Raw genomic sequence first — 13,913 nt, 5'->3', positions numbered from 1 at the left:
CATTGCCCATTCCTAAGGAAGCAGAAAAACGTGGAAAAAATTATGCTAACTAAACTAAGCTAGACCCAAAGAAACATAGGCTGCATGATTTCCCTCATTTGTAATAATTAGAATGTGCCTATAAATCTGCAAGTAAACTCAATGGATAGTAAAAGACAATTATACTTGGACACAATTAATCAAACACTCTAGTTTTTTTTTTTTTTTTGGTCCGGTTGTGGGGCCTGAACTCTGGGCCTGAGCACTGTCCCTCAGCTCTTCAGCTCAAGGCTAGTGCTCTACCACTTGAGCAACAGCACCACTTCCGGCTTTTTTCTTTTTGCTTATGTGGTGCTGAGGAATCGAACCCAGGGCCTCATGCATGCAAGGCAAGCGCTCTACCACTGAGCCAACTTCCCAGCCCCTAATAAAACACTCTAAACATTCACAGTAATAATGAGGGGGGATATTCTTAGGAGAGGATCACAAGGGCTCAATAGTTATGTGTATCTGACCATATAAAATGATGCTTATCAAAATGAACTCCAAGAAGAGGTTTTAAAAATTGTACTGTTTATGGCTCTTTTTTATCTTTTTTTCCTTGGTTTATTCCCTTTGTCTCTGTTTTTTATTTTGGTATCCTTTGTCTTGTATATAAATTTATGATTTAGGGAGGGGAAGGGGAAATCACAGAAACTCCTAGGACAAATGGTGAACTAATGCAGCAGTGAGACTCACTAAATACTATGTTGGAAGTTAACTATACATCTTGGGGGAGAGAGGTATCAGGAGAAAAAATGGGGCGAGAATGAATGAGGAGGTAACATTGTTCAAAAAGAAATGTACTCATTACTTGGCGTATGGAACTGTAATGCCTCTGTGCATCACCTTTACAATAAAACTTAAAAAGAAAACAACTTTGACAACATACAATGAGGAACTTGTGCTAAACATGTACTATAAGCCTGACACTTGGTTATGCATTTTATGTGTCACTTGATCCTGATAACGAGTTATTTTAGTAAGCAATTATTGTGCATATTTTATAAATGAGGAAGTGGAAGCACAGGGATGGAATAACTTGCCTAAGGTCACATGGACTTAGCCTGTGTGTGACACGTGTTGCCACCTCACACCTGCTGCGTGAGAACGCTTGTGTGCAAGACAATTGAGGAATGGCAGAGCATATACCATGAGGAAAGTGGACTGTTTTCATAGAGCCACAACTTCTAATCCTGTAGGATTCATGTAAGCCAAAGACTGCACAGAAGGAAGGCTGCACGTTTCCAGGTGTGAAGTTCTTACCTCCAGGGAGCTCACTAGGCACTGCTGCCATTCCCGAGCTGGCCTCATGGGGGCACTGCTCTCCTTTTAACACCTTATATTTTATTTTTTAAAATTTATTTTATTATAAAGATACTGTACAGAGGGATTACAGTTCCATGAGTAAGGTAATGAGTACACTTCTTTTTGAGCATTGGTACCCCTTCTCTTATTGTCCTCTATCCCTTCCCTTTCCCCACTACCTGAAGTTGTAAAGTTCATTTCCAATATACTGTCCTGTGGGTATCATTGTTGGAATGGTCATCCTGTGTCCTTGTTTCAGCATTTTGCTATTTCCTTTCCCCTCCCCAAATCAGACAAATGTATATACAAGATGCACCACAATAAGTCTAATTTCTGCATAATTACACAGGGTCTAGGTGGTCACGGACCAACTCCTTTGGTAAGAGTGTCAGGATAAAAGGCATTCACTTGCTAGGATGTGTGTCCAAGCATTCAAGAGAAGCCAACGAGGTAAAGTGACTGTATCCAGGAACACACTCTGACAGTCCCGGGCCCATCCTGCAAGCACAGAGGAGGAAGATGGGACGTGCATTATGGCTTCCAGGAACTCTAATTTGGGTGCCTAGATGTCTGGGAGATCAGACAGCTAGATTGCACATGGAGGCAAAATGGAGAATGGCACATGTTTGTGAGCACCTCACACCGCACTGATGCTACCACCAACCTTGTTTGCACCTGCTACCCGGAGCTTGAATGGGTGGAAGATACCTGCCCCATGACTACAGATGTCCAAGAAACTACTCATTAATTTACACTAAATCCCTGACCCATGTTTTTCTTTATAATAATAAATAATACAACTTCTTTCCTCCTTTCTTTCTCCTTCCTTCCTTCCTCCCTCCCTCCCTCCCTCCCTCCCTCCCTTCATTCCTTCCTTCCTTTGCTCCCTCCTTCCCTCCCTCCCTCTCTCTGTCCCTCCCTCCTTCCTTCCTTTCCTTCCTTCCTTCCTTCCTTCCTTCCTTCCTTCCTTCCTTCCTTCCTTCCTTCCTTTTTTCTTTTTTTCTTTTTGGTGCCGGACCTGGAGCTTGAACTCAGAGCATAGGAGCTTTTGTGCTCAAGTCTAGGGCTCCACTACTTGAGCCACAGCTCCACTTCCAGCATTTTTGGTAGTTAACTGGAGATAAGCATCTCATGGACTTTCTTGTCCAGGGTGGCTTTGAACCACAATCCTCAGATCTCAGCCTCCTATGTAACTAGGATTACAGGCATGAACCACAGAGTCCCAGCCTACAAGTATTTCTTAATCTGGAATAATGTTTACCTGTAAGATTTTTTCTGGAGCTTGCCTTTGGGATCAATTTGGACTTTGCTCTCTACTGAATCCTCACCTCATTCAGCCTCATATAGATTCTATGTCCTCTACCAGTTCCATCTAACACCGTATATCCAAACATCTAAAGCTCAGTAGGGTCAGTAGTTATCAAGGGAAAATAGATGAAATAGCTTGTTCTACTTAAAAATATTCCCTTCTTGCTCAGTTAGCTATAATATACTGATCATCTGTTTCTTGGTGGAAGTGAATTATAAGATCTTCCATAAACATAAAAATCCATAAACGCTTTCTTTCTCTCTCACTCTTTTTTTTTTTGTTAGTCGTGGGGCTTGAATTCTAGGCCTGGGCGTTGTCCCTCAGCCCTTCAACTCAAGGCTGGCACTCTACCACTTGAGCCACAGCCCCACTTCCAGTTTTCTGAGTGGTCTATTGGAGATAAGAGTCTCACGGACTTTCCTGCTCGGGCTGGTCTTGAACCACGATCCTCAGATTTCAGCCTCCTGAATAGCTAGGATTACAGGTATGAGCTACCGATGCCCAGCTTCCATCAACATTTTCTATGCCTGTGATTGCTTCATATAGAGCAAGGGCCAGGAATCCAGAGCAGGTTAGATCTGGCCTGCTCCTCTGTCTGATTTTGGATGTCTGTCAGTCAGCTTTCCATTGCTGTGGCAAGAATATCTCAGAAAGCCAACTTGAAAGATTGATTTTTGCCTCAGAGTTTCATGGTCACTAGGCTCCATTGCTTCTGGGCTTACATCATTATGGCAAGGAGCTTGTGGTGGAGAAATATAGTTTACCTCATGCTGAACAGGAGGAGAGCACGCAGGGCGCCAGGACAGATATATCCATCAGACCCATTCCCTGCCACCTGATCTCCTTCTTTAAACTTGCCACCACCTCCTATCGTTCCCATTACACCCATCTAGTCCACACAATTATGAACCCTTTCAATGGAAGAGAGTCCTTTATTTTCTGGTCACTTCTGAACATTGCTGCACTGGGGACCATGTCCTCTACACATGAGCCTTTGGAGGATATTCCACCACCTAAACAACAACTTGTAAGCTAAGAATGACTTTTGTATTATTAAGGAGTTGGGAAATATCAAAGAACAATAATATTTTATGACATGAAATTCAGATTTCAATGTCCATAAAAATGTTTAATTAGAAATGTCACGCTCATTCATTTATGTAGCATCTAAGGTTTGTTTGATCAACAAAGATACAGTTGAATAGTTGTAACAGAGATTGCTGATCTGTAAAGACTACAGTAGTTACTATTTGATTCTTTATAGTCTCTAGCATACTGTAACAGACTCCCTTGTATTGATAATACCTCTATCTTTGGAGTATTTTGTGTCCTATAACAAAATGCCTAAGACAGAGTAACTTACAAAGACATTTAGCTCATGAATTTGAGGGCTGGAGGGGTCAAGCAGCATGGTGCCAGCATCTTGGCAAGGGTCTGTGGCTGTGAAGGAGAAGCAAAAAGGAAAACACTCACATGGAGAAGAGAATGTGTGTGTGTGTGTGTGTGTGTGTGTGTGTGTGTGTATTAATGAAATTTTTATTGGAGTCCTTAGTTCTTGCATCTCTGAAAGAGATTTAAGCAAGATGTGAAACAAAAATCAATCGCAATGCTTATTAGGTGAAGTAGGATAATGCACTTGAGAGTTAGAATGGGTCATCCTAGAGGGGAGACTGACCCCCAGATTCTGGAAATCCTGCCCTTTATGTTAGTAAAAGGTAGGACTTCAAATCTTTCCCTTTTTCTCTACCTCAAAGGGCATGTCTTCTCCAGTGAATCAAATCAAATCCTTTACCATGTAACAAAAATTATTCTGTACATTCAATGACCCAACACCACTTAAGAAAAGTGGGTGGGTGAGGAGTAGACTGGGTGGGAGAAAATCTGCAAGTAGAATAAAATTAAAATGACATGTTCATGGCTCATGGCCCAGAGGTAGCTCTTGACCACTCCAGCAGTTTGGGCAGGAGCCTGGGTGGTATGCTTTGACAAACTTTGCATTATTTTTTATAAGGAGACAGGATGATATATATAGGGCGACAGGATGATATATATATATAGCCTTTGTGCAACTGATTGTTTTGCCCTCAAGATCAATATATTGTGAGGCATGTACCCAACCCTTCCTTGCATTCTCTTGGCTTACTGCTATGTGTACCTGCTATCAAACCTGTAGAGTAGTCTTGTTCTCCTGAGAGCTAACCCACTCTTCAAGAGCAGCCTGAATCCTTTCTAAGGGCAATGCCTCCATGATCAAAGCACTTTCCACTAGGCTCCATCTCTTAAAGGTCCCCCCTTCAACACTTTTATACTGTTATACAGCACATGCAAACCATAGTAATGGTCTTATTTTACAGACAAAGATGTAAGAAGCCCCCAAAGACTATAAGTAACTGGAATGACATAGACCTTGAACTAAAAGCCTTGGCCACATTTCTTAAGCTCTCTAAGCTGTAGTTTCATTACTTACTGATAAACAGTGTTGACCTCCTTTAACTGCGGTGGGGATGAAAGGGAAAGAGACTGTCCTACAGCTTATCACAGCACACACCTGCTGTGAGGGCTTTTTAAGCAAAGTGAGGACTAGCTAACAATATCATTTTTATGATTCAAAGTCAGATGTTCAACTTTAGCCAGTTCATGTTCCCTCAGGAAAAGCAGGGGTGAATATGATATGATGTGCAGTGACTATGATTTTACTGTTTATCAAAACTCAAAACAAAGCTGGGTGCTGGTGGCTCATGACTGTACTCCTCTCTGTAGGAGATCTGAGGATCCCAGTTTGAAACCAGTCCAGGCAAAAAAGTCTCTGAGACTTATCTCCAATTAACCTGCAAAAATCCAGAAGTAGAGCCATGACTCAAGTGGTACAGTGCTAGCCTTGAGTGAAAAAGCATTCAAGTCCTCCCACCCCATGTTAAGAAGCTCAGAATCATCTCCACTTACCCCCCATAATCTGATCCATGCAAGTTCTTGTGTTTGATTTTTTTTTTTTGGTCGGTCATGGGGCTTGAACTCTGGGCCTGAGCACTGTCCCTCAGCTCTTCAGCTCAAGGCGAGCGCTCTACCACTTGAGCCACAGTGCCACTTCCAAGTCCTTGTGTTTGTAATGGCCACAGGGTGTCCTTCGAGAGAGGAATATCACCAACTGAGGCCAGATCTCTTCACCATTTTAACTCTTCTGATGCATAAAATAAGGACAAGAGTATCCAACAACATCCTACATAATCGAAAGTTCAAAGATTACAGATATAAAAACATTTGAAATGTCTTTGCAGCAAAAGTCTGTGTCTAAAAAGCTTCATTGATTGTTGAGTGCCATCATGTGAACAGTGACCTAACCTAATATTTAGGTTTTCTTTGGTCTGAAGAGGAGCAAGCACTTCCCAGCTCAACATGTTGGAGAGTAAGGCAATGATACAATATGAAGGAAGTTGTCAGAGAAGGAAGTGGGAAAATGAGAAATCTTCTTAAAACTTCTTGTCATGCTGAGTGAATAGCTTGCCCACCCCTGCTTCTTTCTTATATAGGATCTCCAGGCTTCCTGCACCTGTATCTTCTCATCTTCCTCTCTCCTGCCTTCCCTGTTTCCTTCTCCCACCTTCCAGCCCTTCTGCATCAGCCTTTTCTCTATTACTTCATCCCAAATGAATCCCAATGTTGTTTCTGTATTCTGTATTCTTTTTTAAATATTTTTATTGTAAAGATACTATACAGAGGGTTACAGTTACATGAGTGAGGTAATGAGTACACTTCCTATTGAACATTGTTACCCCCTCCATTGTTTTCCCGCTACCATCCCTTCCCTCCCTACCTTCCCCGAGGTTCTTTTTTTTTTTTTTTTCACAGTATTGTGGAATAATGATGCTCATTTAAAGTCACAAGTTCATTCTAACTTTCCTGGAGCAAATTGTCTATCACGGTCTATAACATAACGGTGTACACATATACACCATACATGTGATTAGCAGCATGGGGATATTTAGTAGTGGTTCGACCAGATGAGTGGGAGTTCTTTGTTTCTTAAGTCCTGTTAGTTTTGTCGTATCACCTAACATTTTGGATTTAGCATCCACTTATCAGGGAGACCATGTACCGTTTGTCTCTTTGCTCTTGGCTTACCTCGCTCAACATGATTCCTTCTAGCTCCATCCATTTCCCTGCAAATGCCATTATTTTGTCATTTCTAATGGCTGCATAATATTCCATTGTGTATAGATACTACAATTTTTGGATCCATTCATCTGTGGTGGGGCATCTGGGTTGTTTCCATATCCTAGCTATTGTGAACAGTGCTGCAATAAACATGGAGGTGCACGTGTCCTTGTATATTGGTTCCTGTTGTTCAGGGTAGATCCTAGAAGTGGTATGACTGGGTCGTAAGGGAGGTCAATCTTTACCTTTCTAAGGACCCTCCAGACTGCTTTCCAAAGTGGTTGTATAAGTGTACATTCCCACCAGCAGTGTAATAGGGTTCCTCTTTCTCCACGTATTCTATATTCTAAAATATTTCTGCTCCATGTCCACGTTTCCTTTCATGTGGATTGCTCTGTTGCTGAGAAATAAGAATTCACTTAGAAGGACTTCGTAGTCTGCATGGCTATTTCACATGTGTTCCTTTGTTTATCATTGGGTCCTCTCAAATACCCATTAGAAAAGAACGTCCCAATTTACAAGGGATAATAATAGCACAGAGATTTCACTCTTTTTTGTTTGTTTGTTTGTTTAATAGCCAACTGTTCCTTAACTGGAAAAAGGAGCTTCTTGTGTTGTGGCTTTGGAGTTTCACTTGGTTTATTCAGTTCTCTGTTTTGTGACCTTACTAAGGCTATCTTTCTCAGGTCTATTATTTGAAGATATTCATAATAATATTATCACCTACAAAATGAATTCCTAATTTTCTAGCATGACATTCTTAATTTCCCAATTCGCTAGCATAGCATAGCATGGTTAACCCTTAACTTCCTTTCTAATTTTATGTCTTGAAATCTTTCCTTATGTAGACTACATTTTCCTAACTGCTTGCCCTCATAAATTTCTCTTGGCTTAGATTATTCTACTTTTTTTCTCACCAAATCTTTCACTGAAACAATGGGGCATTCAACAGTGGCTGACTGAAGTTGTCTTCCATCTAAATTTCCCATGTTGGAGCCGAAAAAAACACACAACCCCAAACCCCAAAACCCTGAATTTGTAAGAGGCTTCCTATGTATTCCCACTGTATGTTTCCTTTTTACATACCAGATTTTAGCTTACACGACACGGTATTCAGGGTGTCACTGTCAAAGTGTGTCTCTCTCTAAAATCATAGTTTTGGGGAAAGTAAACACCATCTGCTACAGACATTAATCAAGCATCGGGATCATGTTGGAACTGGATAGGCGTGACTCAGAGCTGACATGACCTTTAAGAAGGCTTTAGGCACCACTAAACTGTGGCATGATCTCCAGGAGGGCTTCACTTGGAAATTTCATTAATCCAGAAAGCACCAAATTTTGTATTTCTCTGAATGGCTCAGAAAATGTGACAACAATGTTAGGAAGAAAAATGGCATTTGGACCTATACTTGAAAGAGAATGTAGTTGATAGCATTGGTAGGAAGATATCGCTAAAGAACATAGGCACAGTTACACAATCATTGTTTTTAAAATGTTGTTGGTGCTTTACGAAGGTTCGAGACATTTGATCTACTGATGTCCTCAATTTGCTAACAAGGTAATATCATTAATGGCCACAGAAGGTCCTCTAGGAGATGAATGTCACTTACTCTGGCAATAAAGGCAATAAATTTTCAGGTCAAATTTCTTAGTAACTAAGAAATTAATTTTGTTAAAATTCAAAAGCTCTTAACGATCAGGTTCAGAAAATCTCCCCCACAGCCAGATGTCTTATTTCCTTTTTTAATCTTAACACTAAGCATAGTCCTATATATCCTTTTAATGGTTTCTATGACTTCTGAATTTTTAAAAATACAAAATAACTTTTTTTTTCTCGTATAAGACTCTTGAATGCCACGCACCAATGGTTCACACCTTTAATCCTAGCTACTCAGGAGGTTGAGATCTGAGGGTCCCCATTCCAAGCCAGCCCAGGCAGGAAAGTCGGTGAGACTCTTGTCTCCATTTAACCACCAGAAAACAGGAAGTGGTATTGTGGCTCAAGTAGTAGAGTGCTAGCCTTGAGCGAAAGGGCTGAGGGACAGTGCCCAAGATCAGAGTTAAAAAAGACTAATTTTTTTTTTTTGCAGTATGAGTGTACAATACTTTTGGTGGAAAGATGTGTAGATGTGTTTCTGAACAAGGGGGATGTCACCTTTCTGTCTTCTTAGTCAGTGAATCTAAGCATCATAGCAAGCATTTCCTAAAATAAAAATGAGGGAATGCATTCAATAAATTCTCCTCAGACTGAATTTCTGGTTTCATAGAAAGAATGGAAGAGGAACATTAAATCTTTGCAAATACCACTTGTGCATTACAGCAGTTAAAACCTTTTGGGAGGAAAAAAAAAGACTAAGCATGCTCAGAAGTGCTCCTGCCAACAATTGTAACCTCTCCATCATTTGCTCTATGATCTTGGCAAAGGCTGGCAGAGATGAATCTTCCATCTTTCTCTTTTAAACTGTGTCCTTCTACTGAGCTTGCTGTTTCTGATGTTACGCACTCCCAAAGTGCTTTCCTAAATATATAACTATATATTAGGCTCCCAGAATAAAATCTTTACACTCTGCAGAAAACATTGCTTTGGAACTAAATCTCGTGCTTATCTTACCTGTAATAAGTCTCTTATTCCTTGCTGTCTATGGCTTTTTTTGGCTTTGGACTTCCCAAGATGGAAATCCTTTGTGATCAACAATGCAGACATTATACGCGGGGCTCTCTGGCAACCTTGAGAAAAACAAAACCATCTGAGAACTGGAAACTTTGTCCTTGAGATTGTAGAATCCACTTTGCATGCTCTGACCAAATCTTGAATCAAGTCACTCCTTAGCTAACATGGAGAGCACCCCCAGCCTGCCCCCCTTCCCATCCCCCCCAACCCGTCCCCCCACCCCCCACCCTGAAACTCTGTATTTTGTGAGCTAATCTGTTTCTGTAGGGAAAAGTCCAATTTTGGTCCTTTCATTCTTGGCTACCACCCCAGGTTCACTAGAAGGGTTCTGAACAGGAACGCAGAATTCCTTAGGACAGGTCTGTGTTTTGAAAAGTCATCCTTGACTCCTACTCAGTGCCTCCTTCCATGGACTCTGAAGTGGGCTGAAAAGCTGACATGCTCTTGTGTAACGCACAGGTGTGAATAGCCAAACAGGACTTTGATCTCCAACAGTTGATTTTACTTTTCTCTCAATTTTCTTATTTCCAATGTAGGTCAATAGTTGGTACCTTCCAGAGTGGCTGTGAGAGATTCCAACAAGACAAGCGTTGGTGCAGAACCTGCTATAATGTCTGCTACAAAGGTGTTCAATTCAACGTCGCTGCTATAGGCCCTACCCCTGCCCTATTTTTAATCCATCCAGATCGTGCTTGTCAGTACCACGGGAGCAAGAGACTGCAGAGAGGCCACAAACAATGGGCTGACTGGGACACCAGAAATATGAGTGATCAACTTATTCTCAAGGTATATTATCTGGAAGACATTCATGCTGAAGAGAGGACTATGGACAGAGGGCATCCAGTCAAGGTAACGGATTGAGGGAAGAATAATTTGGGACTTGGAAGCTGTACAACAGAGTGCAGCAGAAAATGGAAGCATGCCTTTGGCTCCTGGGCTTTAGTGCTGACTCTAGGATAGTGGGGGCTGGGGTCAGGCACATCTCTCCTGAGAGGATCATTTGTGGTCATCTGATGACAGGGGTGGTCAGCACTGTGGCCATAGAGGAGAGGGCAGCCCAGCCCTCTGGCTTCAGGAAACCATGCTTCCCTTCTGGAAGCATGAAAATTGTACCTTATAAACCCTAAGAGAGGGGTTGATTGGAATTGAGGTGGGAGCAGGAGTAAGCATAGGAGCAAGAAAAATTCTAGAAACAATTTAATGTGTCCCAATTGGATTGAAAACGGAGACATTTGGCTTCTTTTTCCAAGCTAAATATAAATTTCCCCTCTGTATATTTATTACCTTTATAATAGCAATAAACAAATATTTAAAAGTAAAAAACAAGATCCATATTTAATATCAAAATAAGTTTTCTGCTCTTTTCATGTTTTGTGTTGTGTTACTAAAGCTGAAGGAACCTCTTCATTCCATACATGAAGCAGACATCTTCAGAAGATGACTCTCTGTCCCCACTTACCCTCTCCCTTGACACTAGGGGACAACAATCACCAGGTATAATCCATCCCTCCCTCCCACTTTTTTTGTGCAGGTACTGGATCTTGAACTTAAGGCCTAGGTTCTGTCCCTTAGTTTTTTTTTTAATTTTATCATGAAAATTAGTTTTTTCATTCATGGTTGATACTCTATCACTTGAACCACAGCTCCACTTCTAGATTTTGGCTATTTAATTGTAGGTAATAGCCTTACAGACTTTCTTGCCCAGGCTGGCTTTGAGCTAGGACTAGAAGTGTAAGACACCAGTGCCTGGTTTATAATTCTCTTTCATCTCGTTAAGCAAATGTAATATATGAACTTGGTTCTGGTAGTTACCATAATAGATCTCAACTGTCCCCTACACTGCTCATGTCCAAACTAAACAGGATGGCTAAAATCACAGGCCCAAAAGTCATACCTTGTGGGGTTGATATAGGTTCTGCCCCAACTAGCTGATTGGCTTTGAAAAAATGACCTAACTTACAATTTTAAACTATAATGTGTTTATAGTGTCCCATACATATACACGTGTGAAAACATGGTGAGTTTTTTGTTTGCTTGTTTTTTTGGTCATGGGGCCTGAACTCTGGGCCTGGGGGCTGTCCCTCAGCTCTTCAGCTCAAGGCTAGTGCTCTACCACTTCAGTCACAGCACCATTTTCGCTTTTCTAGAGGTTTATTGGAGATAAGAGTCTCACAGACTTTCCTGCCTGGGCTGGCTTTGAACCGAGATCCGTAGATCTTAACCTCCTGAGTAGCTAGAATTACAGGTGTGAGCCACCAGCACCCAGCACATGGTGGTTTTTTTTTTTTTAACATCTGCCAAATTGGGTAACAACCAATTCTGTCCTGTCTGCCACATTTCTGGAGAACAAGGTAGGTTGCAAAGTAGTATAGCCATATTTCCTGCCCTTCAACAATCAGTCATCTTGCAGCTGTCTTGTGATCTCTAGATCAGACTTTGCACTGGGAAGAGGCCACACTACAACTGTAACCAAGCTGCTGCTTTTACCAGTAGGAAATCCTACATTGATAATGTCAAAAATACATCCAAAGCTTTCTCAAGAATAGTACTTTTCAGCAGGCAATGGTGAATCACACTTGTAATCCTACCTACTCAAGAGGCTAAGATCTGAGGATCATGATTCAAAGCTAACCCAAGCAGGAAAGTCCTTGAGACTCTTATCTTCAATTAACCACCAAAATCTGGTAGTGGAGCTGTGGCTCAAGTGGGACAGAGCCCTGGTCCTAAGCTCAAGCCTAGAACTGGCACATATATAGAATAGTACTTTTCAGTTTCCTGAAACCTTTCAGTTTTGTAGTTCTTAAGCAACCAACAATAAGTTGCTTATATTAATTATAAGTTGATTAATCAGCTGTTATTACCTTGTAGTGGGTAGATATTTTTTGAGAAATTTTAATGGCTTGGGCATTCTTCCATTTTGATTTACTACATTGTGGTTGTTAAAGATTTATAGCATTGACTCAGGAGATAGGCCCCACATCCCAGGGGGGTTGGTTACAAAACAAAGGGGACTTTCAATTGTAGAGGAGGAAATCTGACTTCTACAGACACATTTTTCTTTCACACCCAGCAAATACAGGTGAGTCTTTCCTGAATTATTTTATATTCAGGTCCCAGATTTCAAATACTGTCTCACTGAATTGGAAGGGAAATTACTATTTTTGTCAAACGGTAATCTCTCTACTGGAATTTGTAGGGCCCTCCTACATTTGGGGCAATCTAAGAAAGTGGCCCTTTATTTCTCAACTACCCAACAAATACTGATGCAGTTATGTGCTTGGTGTAGATATGGGTAAAGGCAGACAACTGGTGTGTTCAGACTGTCTCATGAAACATTTCCTCCTAATCAGTTTGATTTAACTTCTGCTCACTTTTGAATAGGCTTTTGTTTTGGTTGTGCCAGGATTTGAACTCAGGGCCTTTTGTTTGCTAGGCAAGTGATCTACCACTTGAACCACATCCTTGAACGCGCTTTTGAATATTCTAGTGTTCTATCAAAATAGCAGTTTACAGGCCCATGGTACCCAGCAAAAAAAACTGAGGATCAATACACGGTGTTGAATACATTTATTTCATCTTAGGATGAATGCTCTCTTTCATAGGGACATTTCAGCTACCAATTTCTAATCAAAAACTGGTTCATCCTCCTTAATAACAAGATCGGAAGGTGTTTGCTTCCTTGATGGCAGAATAAAATCAGCATGTCCTGGTGAAAGCTTAGGGAACGTGTAATTGATGTACTTTTGAAATGCTTCTCTGGTCTCCTCCAATTCCTCCTCCAGGAAATTCTTCCAGTTGGTCATGATTCCCAGTTGTTTGGCTACAGACAGCAGCTCATCCTGGGTGTTCACCAGCTTATTCTTCACAGTGCCAAGCATGACCTGATGTGTCTTCTCGGCTTCCTGCAGTACCACCTGCACCTCTTCTTGCTTCTGCTTCTGAGCCATGCCATAGTACACATTCATTTCATGTTCCTTGGCCTTTATCAGCCGGCCCATGTTCTCCTTTTGGTCCTTCATAGCTGTCACACCACTAGTCAGGAACTCCTCCATGGCCTTGCTGTAAAACATCATACAGATTCATAAATTAGTCAGTCATTTTGCCTTTAATAAAGGAGTAAATCATCATGTCATTGAGCCTATCCTAACTAAACAGGCCAGTATGGATAAGTGTTTAGACAGCATTAGCTATTAACAGTCAATTAAAAAGCATTTCCAAAGGATGAAAAAGTATTTCCTAGCAGAGTGCTGGTGGCTCACACCTGTAATGCTAGCTACTCAGGAGGCTGAGATCTGAGGATTGAGATTTGAAGCCATCCCAGGAAGAAAAATCCTTAAGACTTCTATCTCCAATAAACTACTCAGAAAAAGTCAGAAGTAGCAATGTGGTTCAAGTGGTAGGGTGCTAGCCTTGAACACAAAGAGCCTAGGCTGAGTTTAAGTCCCAGGACTGG

At 41.2% G+C, this 13,913-nt stretch overlaps 1 protein-coding gene across 1 annotated transcript in view; it reads right to left on the bottom strand.

Moving 5' to 3' along the window:
• Positions 1-13,083: 13,083 nt before the first annotated feature.
• LOC105998196 (chromosome unknown open reading frame, human C6orf163) overlaps positions 13,084-13,913 on the bottom strand; it is a 15,688-nt gene continuing 14,858 nt past the window's right edge. Inside the window, exon 5 of the mRNA XM_013032846.1 lies at positions 13,084-13,519. Coding sequence (XP_012888300.1) covers positions 13,084-13,519 — 436 coding nt within the window. The remainder of the gene's footprint in view (positions 13,520-13,913) is intronic.

The sequence above is a fragment of the Dipodomys ordii genome, unplaced genomic scaffold (assembly GCF_000151885.1).
Source record: "Dipodomys ordii isolate 6190 unplaced genomic scaffold, Dord_2.0 Scaffold158, whole genome shotgun sequence".
Classification (NCBI taxonomy): domain Eukaryota; kingdom Metazoa; phylum Chordata; class Mammalia; order Rodentia; family Heteromyidae; genus Dipodomys; species Dipodomys ordii.
The sequence above is the reverse complement of the archived record's forward strand: the minus strand, read 5'-3'. Positions and strand labels throughout refer to the sequence as shown.